Source organism: Lutzomyia longipalpis, chromosome 1 (assembly GCF_024334085.1).
Source record: "Lutzomyia longipalpis isolate SR_M1_2022 chromosome 1, ASM2433408v1".
Lineage (NCBI taxonomy): Eukaryota > Metazoa > Arthropoda > Insecta > Diptera > Psychodidae > Lutzomyia > Lutzomyia longipalpis.
In genome coordinates, this window is record NC_074707.1 from 5,089,030 (window position 1) to 5,109,539 (window position 20,510).

Below are 20,510 nucleotides of genomic sequence, written 5' to 3' on the forward strand. Positions count from 1 at the left end.
ACACTCGCCACTGACTTTAATAAATTAAGGACTTTTAACAAAAAAAAAACAGAAGATTTTTTTTAAATCAATCAGTATTAGTCTAAATTTCTTCTTAATTTCTCCAAGAAATTCTAAATAAATTGAATAAATTGAAGTTAAGAATCAGAGAAATTAATAAGAAAAATTTTATCTGTCATAACTTTAAATTAACTTTAACGACAGAATGTGAGCAAATTCCAATGATTCCTGGAATATTACAATTTTCCTTCCAATGGGCCTAATTCAGCGACCAAGAAACCCTTGAAATCTTTGAATTTTGCACTGAAATTTCAAGATTTCAAGCGAATTTCAAGGGTTTCTTGGTCGCTGAATTAGGCCCAATATTCCCTATTTTTCAATGAATCTCTTTTCAATTAGATTTTTTTTATTTGTTAGTCATTCGTAGCGATTTCTATAAGAAAAAATTATTTCTTCCTATTTTTCCAAAATTAATTTTAAAAAAAATCTCTTTATTTCCTTCAAGACACAAAATGATTTTAAAATTCACCGTAAACACAGCGAAATATAGCAATATAATGAGAAAGTTTTTTCTAAAGTTTAAAGCTCAAGTTCAAATGCAAAGGATGATTGCTTAATTTCTTCTTTTATTTAATCTCTTTTGCGTGAATTGTGCAAACAGCACGTATACCCTTTACTATGAACTATGTGCGTGAAAATGGTGAAAAAGAAAGAAAGAAAATATCACTTGTCGGTGTATTATAATTGTGAAATGACGAGATAAAAGATTAAGAAAAAAGCGTCAAGACTTTTTTTTTATTTACGGGGTTATAATATAAAAATGAAAATAGAAAAAAAAAACAAAAGAAGAAGGTACTTGAATGCATTAACCTTGCGTCTATTTGTTCCAGCAATACCATTCAAAGGGGAAACAAAGACAAATTGCCACCAAAGAGCGATACAATGAGGTTGCCCGACACCGAACCCACTGCTGCTGATGACACCACATCAATGAACGATGCCCTACGTAGAGCACCTCTTGTAGGATATGACATGACAAATCTCCCAAGATTTGGTGATATCATCCTCATGGCACGGGGGCGTTTGGAAAAGTCCCCAAATGGCCAATTTCGCTTTGTGCAGACAATCGATGGGCCATTTTGCATTGAAACTGATTGCCTGCGTGAAATGCCACACAATGTAACTGCCCTCTGGTCCGTACACAGGATAAGGCATCGTGATTCTGAGAGAAAGCATCGCTACGAATTGAGATTTAGTATTGTTCCAATTGGGGAGAATCTCGGCGCAGACGGTGCAAAACGCGACGCGAGAGCATTCAATCATGCCCCACATCAGACACGAAACTACATTCTGCGTGATGATGAATACCCAAATCTTTTTAGCAGCCTTCATGGGGATGGCATTGCGTATGGGACAGAACAACCCCAGAGACGCTACGATAGGGTAGTAACCCCGTCAATTTCACGAACAATCTTTGACTTTATGCCCTTCTTCAGGCGCCCAACAGTTCAGCAGCATCAGCCGTCATTTAGCAGCTACGGCGGCTTCCCCTTTGGGCCGTTCACGTATAAAACCATGAGGCCGTCGTACGAACTCAATGCCGGCGAAATAATGGTGGAGAAACCCATGAAGAGTGTCTACATTAAGCGCCCATCAACCTTCTCACCCAATTACCTCTTTACGTCTCCATCGAAAAACCGTGACGTCTACGTAAAGCACTTTATCCCAGAATTCGTGAAGCTTCCTGAGGAGAAGTTCCCTCCAACCGGCACAGAAGCCCCTAAGCGTCCAATTCACCATCAACTAGTTAAGCCACACTACCAACCAACACCCCTTCCCCAACAGTACGACAACGGAGCTGCTACAACAATCAGACCTAACATTCCAGCCTTCCCCTATAACTACGTCTACGCTGATGGTCTTGTCAAACGGCCCATTTACAAGCCAACCTTCACTGCAGACAAAAACAACCTGATTGAGTACGTCAAGTACACTAAACCCGTTGTAGATCACACCTCATCCGCTGAGTACGCCGAATACGTCAAGACGAATCTACCCTTTACAACGAAATACAGCAATGACGGCGGAAAGTTCCAAAATCCCGAAACAACAACCTTTGGAACGGGGCAATTTGTTCCACACGATGCTATATCCTTCCCATCAGCTGCCATTGCTAGCTTCCCAAATACCCCGTATGCGATTCCTATTCAAGTTCAACTAGTCACACCACCTGGCTTCCAGTACGTTGCTGCGGATTATCCAACAACCTTCCGTTTTATGGCTCCAGCTATACAAATTCCAAAGCAGCAACAACAGCAACACTATGCTCCAACTGCATCAGCCACACCCCTTCCGCCATCAGCATCAACCCAAACGGAAGCCCCTTCATCCCCTTCTGCTCCATCAGCCCCATCAGCCCCATCTGCTCCATCAAGCCCTGACTCCTTCACACCTTACGTCCCAAAGAGATCATCAACAATCCCCCCCAATACGGCAGGCGGTCATGAATACAAGAAATTCCGTTCAAGCAGCAAATACGAACGAACGAGGTATTCAGATCCTGATCCACTCTATCACAATGACTACTTTACAACCCTCATGCCATACAAGAGACCCGTTGAAATCACTACAATTCGTCAATCTCTCCCTGTGCGTCATGCCTCATCATCCACCCCGTATCCATCAACATCAACATCTCCCTCCCCATCAACACCTTCACCATCAATCTCCTCTTCAGCCTATCATTCAATCACCTCCCCGTCAAGCCTCAATTCCTACTCCACAAGCTCCCTCTCCTCACGTCAGGAGACATCCCATAATTCCCGCAGTAGTACCGTTCGAACGTACTTCCAACCAATTGTTGCTGAAGAGGTGAAACAATCCTCCGATGAAACGGACAACTCCAATACGGATAATGAAGTTTTCCCTGAAAAAACCTACAACGAAGCCGCCGCAATTTCATCAACAAGTCGTCCAGATCTCTTCTACCAGGACTCAATTAACGCCCAACTTCCTGCTCCTGAGAATGGGCGAGACTACAGACTGCAGCACTACGAAGAAACATCTCCTGAACCATATAGATCAACATCAACTACACCTGTTCTCATAACACCAACAAAACGTAGCCCTGAAGATCGTCCTCATAGGCACCCCTCGACGACTACACGTCCTACACAGACTATTCCTCAAACTACAGCTGCAGTTGCTCAGGCTGTTGTTGCTGCTTCATCAACAACCCCTGGGGGGACACTAAAACCCCGTGGGAGCTACCGAAAGAGACTCTACCTGCCACGAACAACGGAAAAGCCCGTGCTGAAGTGGATGCCTAAACAGAGACGCCCTAGACCGTCATCCACAACCCCAAGATCAACACTCAGTGCTGAAACAACAAATACAACCCCAAGGACACTCCATCGGCGTGTCCATCCTGTTCGAACAACTTCCACCACAACAACCAGCAGTACGACAACAACCTCCCTTCCGCCACCATCTGTAATCGGACCAACGGCAATTGATGATGTCTCACTGTCATTGGAAGAGAGCAAGAAACCAACTGAGAATGTAATCACCATCACACCGAGTACAGTGAGAGACTACGAAGATCCCACGGTGCAGACAAGGCAGAGCTACAGTACATCAATCACATTTGAATTGGGTGAACGAATCCCACACTCACTGGCCAATGTCGTCGTCACGGACACCTCAGCACCGGAGCTGGCCAACGAGATCCCCCACCCGGAGCCCGTGATCGAGACAACAACACAACTAATTGAAATGGTGCGCGCTGAATTGCAGCAAATTCCCACAAATGTCACCAATGTTGCTCTCTTTGCTGCCGAAGAGGAGGCCTCCCCGTCGGCAACACCAACAGCCGGTGAGGATGGTGAGACCACCCTGGCACAGTTGGCACGATCAATTGTCGATCACGCGAAACGCATCACGACGGAAAATGATCTACAAACCACAACAGCTAGCGATTAATGCCTCCTCTTAATCTTTTAGCAATTATTCTCTCTTTGTAGTTATCTCTCCATCTGACCCCTGAACCCTGACCTTCCGTAACATCTTCACGCTCTTCTCTTTCTCTCTCTCTCAATGTGCTTTTAATGTTTATTTTCTTCTGTTTATTTGTGAAGTGTTAAAGTTTTACAGGCACAAATACGAAAGAAGAAGAAAAAGAAGTAAAAAACGGAAGTTCTCGGTTGGTGGAAGTGAATTTATAGAAGACAGAGTCTTATGAGAAAAAAATATATAAATATTTTCCAAAGAAAAAATTCTAGAAAAAAAAAACGGAAAATATTGTAGAGAAAGTTTAATGAATTAAAAAAAATGAAGCTAAAAGAAAAAAAACTCTTGAGCTCTGTTGATGAATAATACCAATGAAAAAAAAATAAAACCAGAAGTAATTTATAAAATGATTTGTAAAATATTTGTAAAAAGAAAAAATAAATAGTTATTTTTTAAATTATATTTTGGCATTTTTTTGACGAAAATTTCTTTTAGGATTTTCTGGGAGTTTTTAGGTTTTTTGTAAGTAATAGTTTCTAAAGATTTTTAAAAGTTTAAAAATTTTTAAAGACTTTTTGTAAAAATATCTTCTAAATTTTTTTAATACTCATAAATTTATTTAAAAAATATACTTTTTCACGTTTTTCTTAACCGTTTTATGTTTTCTTTTTCAATTTTAGGAAAAATGTGAAAACTCGTTTATTTTATTAATTTCTTTTTAAATGAAAATATTCAAATATTTTCTTTTTTTTTTTTAATATTTTTTAAAGTATTATTTAAAACGATTAAATGAAAATCAGATTTTCCCAACAATTTAATTTTAAAGTATTTATGAGATTTGTGCTACTTATAGGATTTATAGAATTTCCTTTAATTTTGGGTTTTAGAGATCAATTGAAAAACGTTTTTTTTTTCTATAAGAAAAATGGATAAAATCAATCTCTTAAGAAAGTTATACCTATTGTCAGGATTTATTCTTAAAAGATTTGAGGTATTTATGGTACTTGAAGGATCTAAAAAAATGGTAAGCTTAATGAATTCTTAAAGAAATCAATTAAATTTCCAATTTTAGATGAGTAAAAAACATTAGGGGAGACCGGGGTTAAAAAAGACACTTAAGGGTTTAGAAAAAGCTCAAAATATCATATTTTGCAAATAGATAAAACGAAATGTATAGCTCAATTCTTTAGGAAATTTACTGCCCTACAACTCTTTCCCAGACCATTTTGTTCTATCTAGCTAGGAAATATGATATTTTAAACTTTTTCCAAACCCTTAAGTGACTTTATTAGCCCCGCTCTCCCCTAATAAAGTATTGATAGGACTTTTGGGATTTTCTAATACATTTACTGCCATTTTCTTTAATTTTTTTAAAGAATTATTTAAAACGATTAAAAGAAAATCAGATTTCCCCAACAATTTAATTTTAAAGTATTTATGGGATTTGTGATACTTACAGGATTTAAAGAATTTCCTTTAATTCAAGATTTTAGAGATCAATTGTAAAAATTACTTTTTTTCTTCGAAAAAATTAGTGAAATTAAACTCCTTTTTCTGTAAAGGATTTGAGGTATTTATGGTACTTGAAGAATTAAAAAAAATAGCAAGCTTAACGAATTTTTCATTTTAATTTATAATTTTAAATAAATGAAAAAGAATTAATAATTTTTTAAGAAAGTATTTATGGTACTTGTGGGATTTTCAAATACTTTTTTTTTTCATTTCCTCTTTCAAGATAAAAAATTCCTATTCGCAGAAACTCCCAAAATTAAATACAAAGATGATTTTTCTAGGTAAAACTTTAACAGAGTACGTAATAAATCCCCCCATTCCCACTCTCAAATACCGCAAATACCAAATTATTCAATAAAACATTAATTAAAAAAAACAGTCGGAAGAAAATTAGTCAGAAGCGTATCAATTGCATCAGTAGTGCGCAAAATATATTTCACCATGGCAATCAAATGGCTCATTTTCCATCTTGTTGGGTCCATTTGCATTGAATGCTGGGACGGACAAAGACAAAAACAAAAGAAGAAAATATGAATGCGGAACTTACCGGCGCCCTCGGCGGAGTATTTGTAGATCGGCTCCGGGGCCACGGGAATGAGCCGTGAATACGTCTCGGGCATCATTTCCTTGATCATCTGATGGTAGGAGAGACGGAGGCACTTGTGGAGGACCTCCTGGATGAATTTTGGACGTGGATGCTCGGGTTCTAGGAGTAGGCAGCTGTCCCAATCGTCCCAAGACCAGCGGAATTGGAAATTGCTGAGATGGTAGGAGAACCAATTGACGAATCTATCGAAGCACGATGTGTTCATGGAGTCAATGCGCATGAAGAGAATCTCCGTGGCCTGGGCAAGGACTTGGGGCATTGTAGCCGGTTGTAGCTTGCAGAGTTCAATGAGAATGGATCCGTAACAGATTTCGAGATATCGTGGAGTCGGCATGTGGAAGAGTTCAGCAAAGATAACCTCGACAATGCAATATTCGAGGGGAATCTTGCTCTTGTAGGGGAAATTGAGCAAATGGGCGGCACAGTCTTTGCGCTCGCAGTGATACGTCTCAATTATATGATGAAGATGCTCCTCAATGAGGAAGCGCTCAATGGAATGAGCTCCGGGAAGAATTGGCCCATCGGGGCAGTCAGTGTAGTCAAACATCCGGTAAACTACCCACGGCATTGGGTAGACATTGCTCTCCTGGTGCGATGGAGGATGAATTACGGGCAAATTATGCTGCAAAGCTTCGCAGAGAATTGAATCGAATGCCAAATAGGGGCGAGGGATGTGCTTCTCAGCCCAATTATCCTGACGCAACTTCCTTATTTGTGCCCAGAGGCAATCCAAGTACTCCTCCTGCGGGTGTGGAGCATCCACAGACCACACCCGGAGGGAATTGTGATGTTTCTTCGTGCGCTTATTGAGGAAAACTTCAATCTTCACGAGAAGACTCTCCAAAGCAGTCTCCTTTTTCTCATACAGATCCCTCCCAACCCACGGGAGGGTTGACAGTACGGCAAAAACATACCAATCCCGCCTCACCTGGGGCACGGTATCCTCATTGCTGACATCCACCATATTGTCCAGAAGCTGGAGGAGCGATGTGGCCGAAATTACGTGGCAATTCACAAGATCCGCAAGGAAGCGCAGGGAATACCGTGCAGCATCCCAACGACACATCTTCAAGCTGGACTTGAATGTCTTCACAATGAAATCCACCAGCTCCCCGCCAAAATTGTAATTCTTTGCATTCAACAATCCCACGAGAGTCGTGTAGATTGTACATTTTTCCGGCATCCGGATAGCACAATCAGACAGAATGCGCAAAATCCTCGCACGGAAAGCTCCCAAATCTGCCTCAAGCACGGAGACCAAACCCTCGAGATTGGACTCGAGAGATGCCGTACTTTTCTCTCCAACGCGAATAATTAAACTCTCCAGACGATCCTCCACCTCCTGAGACTCCGAAACACGGCGGCGTTTGCGTCCCCGTTCAGCTGGAGGAGCCCCTTCAGAACAACAAGAAAAATTCACACAAAAGTGAGGTTAGTTTTTTGAGCAAATAAATTTTCGCGTTTTTCCCAACTTACCCGGCATATCTTCATCATCGTACCCTCGACGGCGAAGCATTGTTCTTCTCTCGCGAAAATTCACTCACTTTCAGGAAGTTTTTCGCAGTATTTTCCACAGAAATCACGAAAATTAGAGAGCAAAATATTTTTATTCCACCACAACACAAACAGAAGCTTTTCAATGCTTCATTAATGTTTCATCCGAGGTTTCATCGGTGCACCTTGACATAACCTCCAAAAGGGACAAAACCTTTGTTGTTCAGCGAGAAAAGATTTTTCACAATTTTCTACCTCAAATACGATAAAATAACAATTTAATTTACAAGAAAACCATCTGGCGGAGGGAAATTCTCGATAAAATGTCTTTTCCGGCATCTTCGAGGTTCTCCGTGCTGCAATTGGTGGGAGACAATCAGAGCAAGAAGGGAAAAAAACAGCCGGAAAGTGATGGGGGGAATACCAATAAGAAAGCCCAGAAGCCCAAACCGAAGAAGGAGAGGGAGAAAAAGCCCCCACCGGACGGGGGTAAAGGCAAAAAACCCGAACCTGTGAAGGAGGAAGTCTCAGCAAGGGTAAGAATCCCATTTTTTTTTTAGCTTCCCGGAAGAAATATTGAGAAATTTGTTTCTTTTTAGAAGCAAAAACAGCTGGAAAAGAAGCAGAAGAAGCGGGAAGAGCACATCACGGAGAAGCAGTGGAGTACATGGCAGGCAAAGGATGCAGAGTATGTGGATGGGATCTTCGAAAAGGATCTCAAGGCGGCAATTTTGCAATCACAGATGGAAGAGCAAATGCGACAGAAGGAGAAGCCCGCTGTGCCCCAGGAAGAGGATTCTGCGGGGAAGAAGACAAAGAAAGTCAAAAAGCTTTCCCTGCAGGAGTTTATGAGTCAATCTGGGGAACAGAGCTCTTCCACGGAGGCTCCGGATGGAGGTCGAGCATTCAAATTCAGCGAAATTGAAGACAGGGTGAAGGAAATCATCCGGAGGGAGCAATACCGCATGATGGGATGCCCAGTGAATGGCCCGGAGACTGTTTTGAAGATTGATGATACCCCCACGCCAAGTCCTGCCGAGGAGGAGGACAAAGATCGCCAAATTGCCGCACTGGAAGCCTCCGTAGTGGGGCTGAAGATGGAATTGAGTGAGTGGCAGATGAAGTACGAGGGGGCTAGTAAGCTCCTCGAGGAGCAGAGTAAGCTGATTAGTGTACAACTGGCCAATCCCACGACTGAATCCCTCCTGAAGAGGATTGACGATCTCCAGCGGCAGCAGGTGGAGCTTTACCATGAGATTGGAAGTCTCCACGTCCTCCTGGAGCAGGAGAGATCCAAGAATCAGAGCGATGGATCAAAGATCAAGGTAAAAGTTTATTTTTTTCTCAATTTTTTTTATTTTCATCAATTTAATTGAAACATTTTCCCTCCAGAATGGTGGAGTGAAGAAATCTGTGCGCTTCTCTGCTGCTTAAATCTCCTGACCAGCTCTCTTGGAGTATTTTTTCATCCAATTTAAACTGTAATAATGATAATCTTTTGTACCATTTATAAAGAGAAATAATTCAATTTTCATTCATTAAAGAAGTTTTTTTTCTCAACGTTGTTTTTCCTGGCATTTAAAATCCTCTCCCTCCACCATTCCCGAGGCGCAAGAAAAAGGCCTAATTTTCTTGACATTTTCCCCAAATTATCTGCCAGCCTGTGACAATTTTCACCCCTTTCCCTTTGACCTTTTGCTAAATAGAGAATTTTTGTGGTCGAAAAAATCCCCCAAAACGTGCAAAAATCACACCTTCTCACCCCCCTGGCCGTGATTTATTAATTTCCCGTGCGTTTTTGGGAGCTTACAATAGTCAGGCAGAGTCATCAAAAATGCTCCTTTACACCTCACTGACCATTTGCCGGCGATGCAGGATTTATCTCGCTTTCCTGTCCCTTGGAAAAATTAATTGAAATGATTCGTGATTGGTTTTTCACGTGAAAAATTTTCATTCAGCAGAGTTTTTTCCACAGGGGGCTGACAAGTAATTAAATAGGAGTTTTCTTTAGGAAGGTTTTCTAAAAAAAATAATTTCTTTTATTGAAAAATTGAAAAATTTAATTTAATTGATTATTTTTCAATTGCAAAATCAATATTTTTTAATTCATTTTTTTTAAGTATTAGATTAGCTTGATTAGCTGTAATTAAAATTCTTTACTGTGGCGCCATCTGGGGCTTAAAATCTCGTAAAATTTTCCAAACTAGCGTAATCTAGTGGAAGATTTTTTAAAGCGAAAAAGACATCAAGAACGAACTCATTATTTTGTAATTAAATACAATAATTATAAAATAAACTGAATTAAACAAATTAAAGGATTTTTTAAACACTGAAAAATAGAGGAAATTAGAGTTTTTAAAACTAATTTACAGAATAAAATTAAACAATTAATTTCCAATGACTGAAATTTTTAAAAGGAAAATTTAGTGAAATATTTGGGCACGTCTCGGATTGAAATTTTCAATTTCCTTTAAAATAAAACTTGAATTAAGTAAAATAAGCAACGAAAGCAAAATTCTAAGTTAATTTAAGTTTTCTTTAAAATCATAAAAAAAACATTCTTTAAAATCTCGTTCAACTTTATTTTATTAAAATAATCTATTTATTATTAAAGTTCTTTAATATCCTTTAAGGTCTTTAAAATGTATTTTATTAATATTTAAAAGTAGGTATTTTTTTTTGTTGGATTAAATGAGTTGTTAGAAGAAGGTTTATAACTTATTTCTGACAGTTTATTTGCTTTTGATGATTTTTTAATCTTAAATGTATGATAAAATTGATCCAATATCTAAAATTTTTTTTTGATAGTTTTTAAATTCATCGATTTGGTTTAAAATTAAAAAAAAATCTAACTGTCACATTTCTTTAAACTTTGTTTTATGTAGTTCCTTTTGTTCCATTTTAATTTTGTATGATTCATTTCACCTCATTAAAGGTGATTAATTCAACCCCATAGTACCTATAATTTTCCGAATTTCCTTTCAATTTTTCTAAACTCTTTTTTTTTTTTTTAATTTTTTTAAGAAAGTTTTGAACCTTTTTAAATATTTTTTTTACAAATAATTTAACTAAATTATTTTAAAAGAATTCATTATTAGAACGCCTTCAGGTATCCTTTAGAACTCATTATTCAAATTCAAAGAACGAGTAGAATAAATCCTTTTATCCTTATCCGCTATCACTGCATGAATTTTACGGGATTTAAATAAATAGATTTGCAAGCAATGAATGAAAGCGGGAAAAAATGAGAGACATTGAGGAAATTGAGTGGAAAAAATCCATTCTTTTCCCCGAAAAAAGGGAGCACCATCCCCCTCAATTGAGGGGGTAGCTGATGTTCGGGGGAAATGTGCCAATCAAAAATCCGCAGAAAAATTCAATTATAACTTGTGGTAGTCATGTGATGATTTATGGGTGAACGTCGTTGTCTCTTGACGGGAAAAATTTTTGAGAAAAATCCCAACGGCAATAATAAATCATCAAAAGATAATAATTCACTCAGCACACGGTATCCATTTACAGCGAAGGGGGTGGGTGGAAGAAAACTCGAAAAAAGGCGACATTATAAAACCACCCCCCTTCTTTTGCTTGGATTTTCCATAAAGGAAATTATTTCGCTAAGGGATTGGGAAGTAAATAAGTGCGCTCCTTCTTCGGTGGTTGGTGTCTTTCTCATCTTCCACCCACCACCCACAACGCACAGAAGAACCTTCCTTTCCCACCACCCCTGAATTTTGTTTGTTTGCCGGATGAAGAGCTCAGAGGAAAAATATTGTGGCTCATATTTTAATATTCTCAAAATTCTCGCGTGATGATATTTCTTTGTGGGTTGAAAAGAGGGACACCCACGGAGATCTGTGAGACACACCCTCAACTCACCCAGAGCTTCATCATCCCCATGGGAATCGACATACAATCCAATATGTTTTCCACTGCAGTGTTGTCCCCTCAGAGAGGGAGAGATTTCAAAGAATGCCACACTGGGAATTATTTTCTGGGAAAGGGTGGAGAGGGGAGAGAACTCTTCCGCATGGATTGCATTGCACAACATATCCCCATCCCTTGGAGAAAACGGGAATCAACCCACTCATTCTGCCAATAATCATGCAAAAAATCACTTTAAACGATGATATAGAGACGACACAGAAATTGCGGGGGTGGTTGTTAAAAAAGGATTCTCGTTTCGGGATAAATGTTTACACAGATTTTCAGGGAAATCGGATTAGGAAATTGATGTCTTTCACCGAGGAGAGTTTTCCAATAGTTTTTATTCCACGAATTCAACCAATCGTTTGGAATTAAATTGTTCCAACAATTGTTCAGGGAAGTTGGACGACAAAAATTAGATAAGTGTGGGAGGAATTTCCTCTTTTGATTCACTGAATCATTGATTTTTTTTTCACAAAATGATTTGTGATAAATGGGCAGTGGATGGTGTTAAAATGGATTAATTTTGTAAATTAAAAATAATTTGAAATGGTCCATATTTTGTGTTTAAATTGACATAATCCAAGGATCAAGGTAAAAGTGGGTGGAAAAAGGTCAAGAGTTCAATACACCAAAAAATATCTTCTAAATTTTTAATAAACAAAACATGGTTCTGAATCCATAAAACTTTGCTAAAAATTAGAAGAAATTTTCAAAGAACAAAGATTTTACGTAAAAATTCTCATTTATAGGCTTTCTAAAAAATAACAATGGGCGTTTATCTAGCGATTATCTTGGGTTTTTAGGCGAATATTTCCGAAGATCTGAATATTTGACTTCACATGAACATCTTTTGCTAAAAACCGAACAATTCAAAACCAAAAAAAATCCAAAAACGTATTTAGAACTTTTTGGTTTGAATTTAGTCTTTTTTTTTTAGTTAAATTTATTACTTTAAATTTAGACTTTAATGATTTTTTTTAAGTTTTGTAGCTCAATATGTGCTTTTCGGGAATGAAAACCAAGTATTTATCGGCTTTAATTTAGTCTTTGTTTTAGGGTTGAATTTACTACTTTTTGGCTTGAAATTAGAACTCTTCGACTTGAATTTACTACCTACTTTTTGGTTTGATTTAAGTACTTTTATGCTTAAATTTATCATTATATTTGAATTTCCTTAACGAATCATTCGAATATTAGCGAATAAACCTAATTTTTTCAAAGATCGGAATAATTTTGTTCAGCCAGATAAACCTCCATTAAAAAATAATTACCTACAGTGCAATGATCACGATGGATAAGCCTTATCAGAATAAATTGAATAATAAATTGAAAATCAAAAAAGATAAAAAATATTTAAAAATAAAAAAACCAAACTCTTCTCCATTTGATTGACATTGCAATAATTTCCCATCATTTTCCGCGAAAAACTTTGGTTTCCAAACACACAAAAAAGTAAAATAAACTCCCGGAAGCTGGCGGCTTATCAGATTGAACGAGATTTCACATTTTACATTGCCAGCTCTTTTTTTTAGCACCCTCAACGTAAATCCCCCGACGAGGAAAAATCTCTCAAATGCATTTTCCAAATACATAGAGAGAGAAAAAATCATGCATATAGCACAAATTAAAATAGTTGCTAGGGAGGGGTGGAGGGGTGTAAAAAGCATTGGTTGGTGGAAGAGTGGAAAAATCGGAGGAATGGCCGATAATCTCGCAGCATCGTGATTTCCCTCGCCATGAGTGCATCACCATAATCACGATTGTGTCCTGGGCAAAAATTCCCCGCAAGGCTCTTCCTGTAAATAATCCCCCCGCGCACATGGATTCCCCGCGTGGATTTGTGAAGCATTCTGTGAGTGGTACTCCACCCACCCACCTACGGCAAAAAAATATCCATCCATGGTTAGTTATCCAGCTATTTGATGATGCTCAAATGCGTACGAGACACAGGCAGAGGAACCTTTTGTGGTGCCACCAAACACACACAGAAAAAAATCCCCACAATCTCGCTCTATTTTTCTCCCAGCATTCTATATAGAATTTATGCGCTTCACGGTTTTGCAAAAAAAAAAAAATACAAAATCTCCGCAAACAAGGGTGGACGCCCACCTCCATATGCGATGGCACTTTATTCATCATAACAATTCCTCAACTCTACAATCCGCCTCTATGCTGAATTTTTTTCTCTGGTGCGTTTGTTGCGGTGAAAATTTTATTGTACCAATGCCTATACAGCCCCTAATCCCAAGTACAACAAACCCCCTGCAAGGGGTGGGAGGTGGTTGGAAGTATTGTGTTGAGCAGGGATTCATCTCTCCCGTGATCAGTCAATTGAAAATTATTTGCAAAATAGGGATTTGGTGGAAGTATTTTGTGTGATTGGCCAAAGGATTTGATGAATCAATAAATGTCCTGATGAGAGTGATTGGGTGGCTCAATAAATAAATAAATTCTCTGTTTAAAAAAAGTTCTAAATGACCTACATGAATGAATAAAATAAATCTTGTTACTTGTTGAAGTATTATGATTAACTTACAAGAAATAATTTGCGAAAGAGAAAAGTATTTTGATCTTTTTTTATTTTAAAATATTTTGTAGAATTTTATTCTTTGTTTATTTAGAAAAATCTTTGAATTTGCTTAGATTGTTGTAGATGAATATTCAGTAGTCTAAATTATGGTTGTTTAATTCTCTACTAAAACAAGTTAAATTATATTCATTTGAATTAAGTGAACGACAAAATTCACATGAAAATGATTCGTATTCATGTTTCGAATAAATTCATTTCGAAGCGAATTTAATTCATCATTTTATGATTCGCTTCGTATTCATAAATTCCGAGGAAATTCATATCAATCGACCACGTGATTGACAACTTTTGGCGGGAAAACGAACGCTCTTCGTCATTATATTTATTTCTTCACCTTTTCTCGTCCTAAAGAGGTTTTTCCATGAGAAAAAATTTTCCTTAAATATCAACGACTTTTTAACGAATAATTTCATGTTTATATTGAAAGAATTATCTTTGAATAGAGGAGAGCGTGGCTAATAGAGTCACTTAAGGGTTTGGAAAAAGTTTAAAATATCATGTTTCCTAGCTAGATAGAACAAAATGATCTGAGAAAGAGTTGTAGAGCAGTAAATTTCCTAAAGAAATAAGCTATAGGGGAGAGCGGGGTTAAAAAAGTCACTTAAGGGTTTAGAAAAAGCTCAAAATATCATATTTCCCAAACAGATAAAGCGAAATGTATAACTCATTTCTTTAGGAAATTTACTGCCCTACAACTCTTTCTCAGATCATTTTGTTCTATCTAGCTAGGAAATATGATATTTTAGGCTTTTTCTAAACCCTTAAGTGACTTTATTAGCCCCGCCCTCTCCTATAATTAAATTTATTTGAGAACAAACAGAATAATTAATTCACGATTATGAATTTAACTATTTTATTATTTTTTCAATAATTCAGATGTAGCATAATGTGCTACATCAGCTACATAAAGTTAGCATTAGAATTCCTCAATGGTATCCCCCATATGTTTTACCATCCACATTCGCTTCGTATTCCCTGGTCGGGTTCAGTTCGCTTCTGTGGATTGAATGCTGTGGACGGATTGTCAGTGAAGGAAAAATCCATTAAATAATCTCAATTCAACTTCCTAGAAAAATGAATCAATTAAAGAAGGAACCAATAAGGAAGAGGATGCACAGGAATATGAAGGAGAGTCAAAAGGAGCAAATGATTAAATTCCTGGATGAGCATCCACGGCTCAAGGAGGGTCGTTGTGACCGAAACTTTACCACAGAGGATGCTCGTCGTCTGTGGCAGAAGATGGCTAATATCCTGAATGCCATGGAAGGACCCAAAAAATCCTGGCTGTACTGGAGGAAGTCCTATGCGGATTTACGATGCTGGCAACGACGGACTGGGAAGCAAATCTTGGTAAAGAGGAAAATAATCCCAATCCCCAGTGATGAAGGAGATGCTGCTGGAGGGCAGTTTGGGAGGGTGGCAAAGAAATCCCCACAATCTGAAAACAATGATGTTGTCTGCCACATGATTGGGGAGACGTTCATCAAGAAAATCCCACCAGTTCGGAGCTCAACTTCTCCTTCTGTCCAATCAACTGCACGAGTTCAATCCTCTTCAACAACTTCTTCATCACCAAAACCTCGTCTTGCTGCGCATCGGAAGCAAATCCCCGATAGTGCAGTGAAGATTGAGGATGCAGATAGTATTGCATTTGTGGATGCAAATAATCTTCCGGATGATCATGTTGAGCATGAGTACTACAGGAAGAAGCTGGAATTGCTGGAACGTCTCAGTATGGCATTTGAGACTCAAGCACAATCCATTCAGATTCAAGCTGATGCCTTCCTGGAGCTCAATGAGACAATGAAGAAAATCCAGGAAACCCTCAACAAAATTGCAAATCGTATTCCATAGGGCACGTTTAGAAAATAAATTAATTATCCTGGGAATTCCTGGAGGATTTTTTTCTGTCCTGGAACTCATGAATCGTCGGCTGAGACAGCATGTGTTGTAATGTGATTTACTTTTGTGAATTCATCCGACGATTTCCACAGTAGATGACAGAAACCATTCGAATTAGTCGTGAGAAGTTTGAGCAATGAATTCAGAAGGAATTGCCGGTGAAGGTGCTTCCAGGCACTATAAAATGACGAATATTCAGAAGCAGAAGTTGCTGCAATTTATGGAGGATCACCCAAAGCTCCAAAAGGGAAAATATGATTACTCATTCACAATGGAACAAGCACGGGATCTCTGGATGAAACTCACAAAAATCCTCAATGCAACACAAGGACCAAAGAAAACCTGGCTCTACTGGAGGAAGGTGAGCTACTCCTGATTGTAATCTCCGATCAAGGAAGTTGTAAATTAATTAAATTTTTCATAGTCCTGGCATGATTTGCAAACAATGCATCGAAAAACCGGGAAAACAACAAAGGAAATTCTGGCTGATATGGAAAGAGATGTTGAGGCTGAATCTAAAATAGAATATCTCGATGTTGGCAGATTAGATGGATCCGTAGATCAAAAGGCACCAACATCCAGCTCACCGGCAGTAGTCAGTGCATCATCGTCCAGAGGAGCTCCCAAATTGACAAAGAATGAGAAACTTCCGGATAATTTCGTTTTGCTCGATCATGATGATAATGTTGAGCATGAATACTACAAGAAGAAGTTGGAGCTGATGGAGCGTCAGACCATTGCTTTTGAAATTCAAGCACAATCCCAGCAAATTCAGGCTGAAACTCTCCTGGAGATTGCTGAAACGATCAAGGATGTTAAGGAAATGCTGAAGGATATGAATAACCGTTAAAGGTTTAATTTTTCTTTATTAATTCTAGTTTTGTAAGAAAATATTTTTAATAAATAAATAAATAAATAAGGAAACAAACAATCTGGTCTGTAAAAGATTTATTTCCACAACTGCAACAGTTCGGATTCCACGCGTGGACAGACCCGGTGTTTTGGCAGAAACAGTGGAACTTAATCCAAAAGCAAAGATTCTGAAGTAAATTCAGGGATTTATCAATTCCTTTATAAGCATTAGGAAGTTTATCTTCTGCACAGCAATGAGTAGCGACGACGTTGAGATCTGGCCAGACGGTAGGCGTCGGTACAAGAGGATAACAGTCAAGCAACAGGAGAGGATGTTCAAATTCATTGAGGAACATCCACAACTCCTCCAGAGGAAGTACAATAAAAATTTCACAACGCTGCAGGCAAGACGACTCTGGGTTAAATTTGGTGAAGCTATAAATGCTGTTGAGGGACCCAAGAAGACCTGGATGAACTGGAAGAAGGTATCTGCGGATTTTAGGCTGATTTATTAAACAATCCCTCAATGCTAAAACATTGCCTTTCAGTCCTTTTTAGACATGAAATGTCGAAGAGATAAGCCTGAAGGGAGAGGCTGCAATCTCCAACTGCCCAACGTTCAACCTTCCGGTGATGGTCAAACACACGAGGATGATCATATTGATACTGATTACCCTGTAGATGTGAACAAGCTTGAGCATTTGACTGAAACATCTCCTCCTGAGAGAATTCAACCATCAAGGACTTCCAAAAGAAGCTCGAGAACAATATCCAGGAGATCCGGGAGTATAAAAAGCGATCCCCAAAGTCCTCCAGAAGTTCACAATGACAGCAATGAGGAAAGCTACAACTGTGACGATTACAGCAATAGAGATGAGCTGCTTAGGAAGCAAATTGAGGTGATTGAACGACAAACGATGGCATTTGAATCTCTGGCTCAATCAATGCGTCTCCAGGCTGAGGTATTCCTCCAGCTGTCCGAGTCTGTGGATAATCTTACATCCGTTATTAAGGATTTGAAGAAGAGTTGAAATTCCTTTTCAAAATCAGACTTCTTAGAATAAAGCACATATCATAAGAAATCTGCAAAATGTTCTTCAAAATAATAAGCTCAAAGGAAGGAAGGAAGGAAGACTTATGCAGAAGGACTCCTTCCGGATGTGGCGGCAAACAGTTTTCATTTTTGTACTGAAAGTTCAAGATTTCAAGCGGATTTTAAGAGTTTCTTGGTCGCTGAATAAGGCCCTTTGTTCTGATTATAAATTGACGAGAGTTGATAGTAAGGAAGTGCAGGATTACGTCCTTCTGGGAGCAACAGTGGATCAGTCCAAACGCATCCTTACAATTTTGACAATCTTGGGAAGATTTTGTTCGCCTACTAAACAAAGTTCAAACGTCAAATTGAAAATTTTATATTCCACAAACAAATCCACCATGTGCTCAAATGATTCTGATTGGTCGATGGGTTTATTTTAACCCTTTCGCGTCCACGTGAAACATTCAAACATGAGCTCTTTTTATCACGATATTTATTGTTTAGAAGATGCTTTCAGAAGACTATTCTCAGTCAGAACATCTGGCCTCTTTTATGTGAATTTGATGTATTTGTAACTTGAAAGAACAATTAAATTCATAAATAATTGTAAAAATAAAATGTTTCACGTTTGGGTCAACGTATGACCCAAAAAACGCGAAGGGGTTAAAATGCAATTAGCCGGGAAAATGCAGTCTTCCGGCTAAATCAGCAATTTCCATTTTGCATTTTCCTAATAGTAGAAGAAAAATTGTTGATTGATTCTGAGAGCTGCAGCAGAACACTTCCTTGGAATTGGAGGGTTTGATTTAGAGTTTCAATTGCAATGGTTTGTCGTTCCATTAGGACTAGCTGCTTCCTGGCAAGTTCATCTGCATATCCTTCACTAATTTCCTCAATTGAATCAGGATCTTCATTAATTTTCCTATTATTAGATAGTTTTTGGTTATCTGGAACAGGGAGGTTCGTTGCAATATTCTCCGCAACATCATCAACAACTTCCTTTTCTACTTTTGCATTATTTTCGATCAACATAGGGCAGTAGTCTATGTCCAGAGGATCTTCATGCTTCACCACCACGTGATCCTGAAGAAAATCATTTGATCCTTGAAGAAAACTCAACGATTCATCTTCAAAATCTCGTTCAGAAGTCGATCCTGATGGTAGTGGCAGCGTACAATCTCTACCCTCAGGTTTATTTCTAAGGCACTTCATGTTTGTCCAAGACTATAAAAAATTAAAAATATTTTAAATACAATCAACGACTTTTTATTTTGTACAAAATCTTACCTTCCTCCATCCAACAGAGCTCTTTTTGGGGCCTTCTGTAGCATTTAGGGCAGCACTGAGTCGCTTCCAGAGACGACTAGCTTCCTGCATTGTGTAGTCTTTGTTAAAGCGACTCCGTAGCATTTGTGGGTGCTCCTCAATGAATTTAAACATCAACTTCTGTTGGGCACTTGTTATCCTATTGCTTGACTTTCCCGATGATTCCATTTCTTTTGTTAAAGGAATCTTTATCACCTTTACTCGCCTCAACCTCCATGGAATCCACAACATCTGTCAATGTTTAAGCTCTGAACGAATTTTCAGTCCACATGCGAATTTCAAGCGGATTGAAAAAATTCGTCCGGATGAAGAATTCGTTGGGATGATTCCGAAAGGAACGGATGGATTTTTTCTATTCAAAGATGTGAATGGAAAATTCGTGTACAAGAATCCGATGTTAGAAAATTAATATTCTGTGAAAATTCTTCATATAAAAGACTTGAACAAGCTTCTTCTTACTCCAAATCTAAAGAATTGTTTTTAGAAAAAATAATTAAAACTTATGTTAATGACGTTGCTGTGGTCTTCTCGTCGGTTATAGTAAATCTTAGTATTAACTATTTACAGCAAATAATTCAACTAATTTTATGAAATAATTTTTTTAGTTTTTATTCAATTAATTAAGTTAGTTAATTCAGTTAGAATTTATTTAGTTAGTTTAGTTAGAATAATCTGCATAGTATATAGCTCTGATAACCTAGTTAGTCTAGCTAGAATAAGCTAGTTTAGTTCATTTATAAGTAAAAAAAAATAGCCAGTTAAGGTAGAATTTGAATAATAAAGTTTAGTAGCTTAGATATAGTTAAAATTGTTACTTTGACCGGCCTTAAAATCCATTTTCCCATTTCTCAGTTTCCTAAGCATATTGAGTATTAAAAATCAATCATTTTTACTGATTATATTCATTATAAAAATAATATATAGGTAATAATTCAACAACAAATCTTTAAAATAACTAATAAAAAAAATTAAATTGAACAGGAAATAAAAAATATCTTTAATCACAGAAAAAAATGCTTCGTATAGAATTTTATTTTGCTTTGAATTTCATTGATAATTTTGTTCTTTTAACATAAAAACTTTACAATTATATAAAAAACACTACCTATAATTTTAGCAAAAATAATAAATGGATTTTCTTTAAAAGAAAAATCCTCAAAGTTTAAATATTCTATGTTTTTCATACACTTGCAAAGAAACTTTAATCAGAAAATTAAATTTAATCAATTCTAGAAAATATCAATTCTTTAGAA

The 20,510-nt window shown here is 37.6% G+C and overlaps 8 protein-coding genes across 9 annotated transcripts in view; 4 read left to right on the top strand and 4 right to left on the bottom strand.

The window, feature by feature from the left end:
• The window catches only part of LOC129786648 (mucin-2-like), a 247,544-nt gene extending 243,078 nt beyond the window's left edge, over positions 1-4,466 (top strand). Inside the window, exon 2 of one of the 2 annotated variants that reach the window (XM_055821791.1) lies at positions 400-4,466. In XM_055821791.1, the coding sequence (XP_055677766.1) occupies positions 943-3,981 (3,039 nt within the window). In that variant the 5' untranslated portion in view covers positions 400-942 and the 3' untranslated portion in view covers positions 3,982-4,466. The remainder of the gene's footprint in view (positions 1-399) is intronic. The other variant, XM_055821788.1, reaches the window with a different exon arrangement.
• The window catches only part of LOC129786654 (nuclear cap-binding protein subunit 1), a 34,906-nt gene extending 27,143 nt beyond the window's left edge, over positions 1-7,763 (bottom strand). The window contains exons 1-2 of the mRNA XM_055821800.1: positions 7,604-7,763; positions 6,068-7,522 (exon numbers count right to left, since the gene is read on the bottom strand). Coding sequence (XP_055677775.1) covers positions 6,068-7,522; positions 7,604-7,643 — 1,495 coding nt within the window. The 5' untranslated portion in view covers positions 7,644-7,763. The remainder of the gene's footprint in view (positions 1-6,067; positions 7,523-7,603) is intronic.
• The window catches only part of LOC129786719 (glutamate-rich protein 2), an 871,459-nt gene that overhangs the window by 243,078 nt on the left and 607,871 nt on the right, over positions 1-20,510 (bottom strand). The window lies entirely within an intron of this gene.
• Positions 1-20,510, bottom strand: part of LOC129786663 (nuclear cap-binding protein subunit 1-like) — a 303,879-nt gene that overhangs the window by 243,078 nt on the left and 40,291 nt on the right. The gene's annotated exons all lie outside the window — the stretch shown is intronic.
• Positions 7,808-9,181, top strand: LOC129786696 (G kinase-anchoring protein 1-like). Its single transcript, XM_055821876.1, has 3 exons — positions 7,808-8,157; positions 8,221-8,946; positions 9,014-9,181. Exons 1-3 carry the CDS (start codon positions 7,945-7,947, stop codon positions 9,053-9,055), a joined length of 981 nt encoding a protein of 326 aa, XP_055677851.1. The 5' UTR covers positions 7,808-7,944; the 3' UTR covers positions 9,056-9,181.
• LOC129786711 (uncharacterized) lies at positions 15,154-16,959 on the top strand. The gene is made up of 2 exons (XM_055821896.1): positions 15,154-16,404; positions 16,468-16,959. The coding sequence occupies exon 1, from the start codon at positions 15,216-15,218 to the stop codon at positions 15,993-15,995; it is 780 nt and encodes a 259-aa protein (XP_055677871.1). The 5' UTR covers positions 15,154-15,215; the 3' UTR covers positions 15,996-16,404; positions 16,468-16,959.
• LOC129786715 (uncharacterized) lies at positions 17,029-18,035 on the top strand. Its single transcript, XM_055821901.1, has 2 exons — positions 17,029-17,380; positions 17,444-18,035. The coding sequence occupies exons 1-2, from the start codon at positions 17,150-17,152 to the stop codon at positions 17,924-17,926; spliced, it is 714 nt and encodes a 237-aa protein (XP_055677876.1). The 5' UTR covers positions 17,029-17,149; the 3' UTR covers positions 17,927-18,035.
• LOC129786713 (uncharacterized) lies at positions 18,320-19,457 on the bottom strand. Its single transcript, XM_055821899.1, has 2 exons — positions 19,219-19,457; positions 18,320-19,155 (listed from the first exon to the last, which is right to left on the bottom strand). The coding sequence occupies exons 1-2, from the start codon at positions 19,423-19,425 to the stop codon at positions 18,637-18,639; spliced, it is 726 nt and encodes a 241-aa protein (XP_055677874.1). The 5' UTR covers positions 19,426-19,457; the 3' UTR covers positions 18,320-18,636.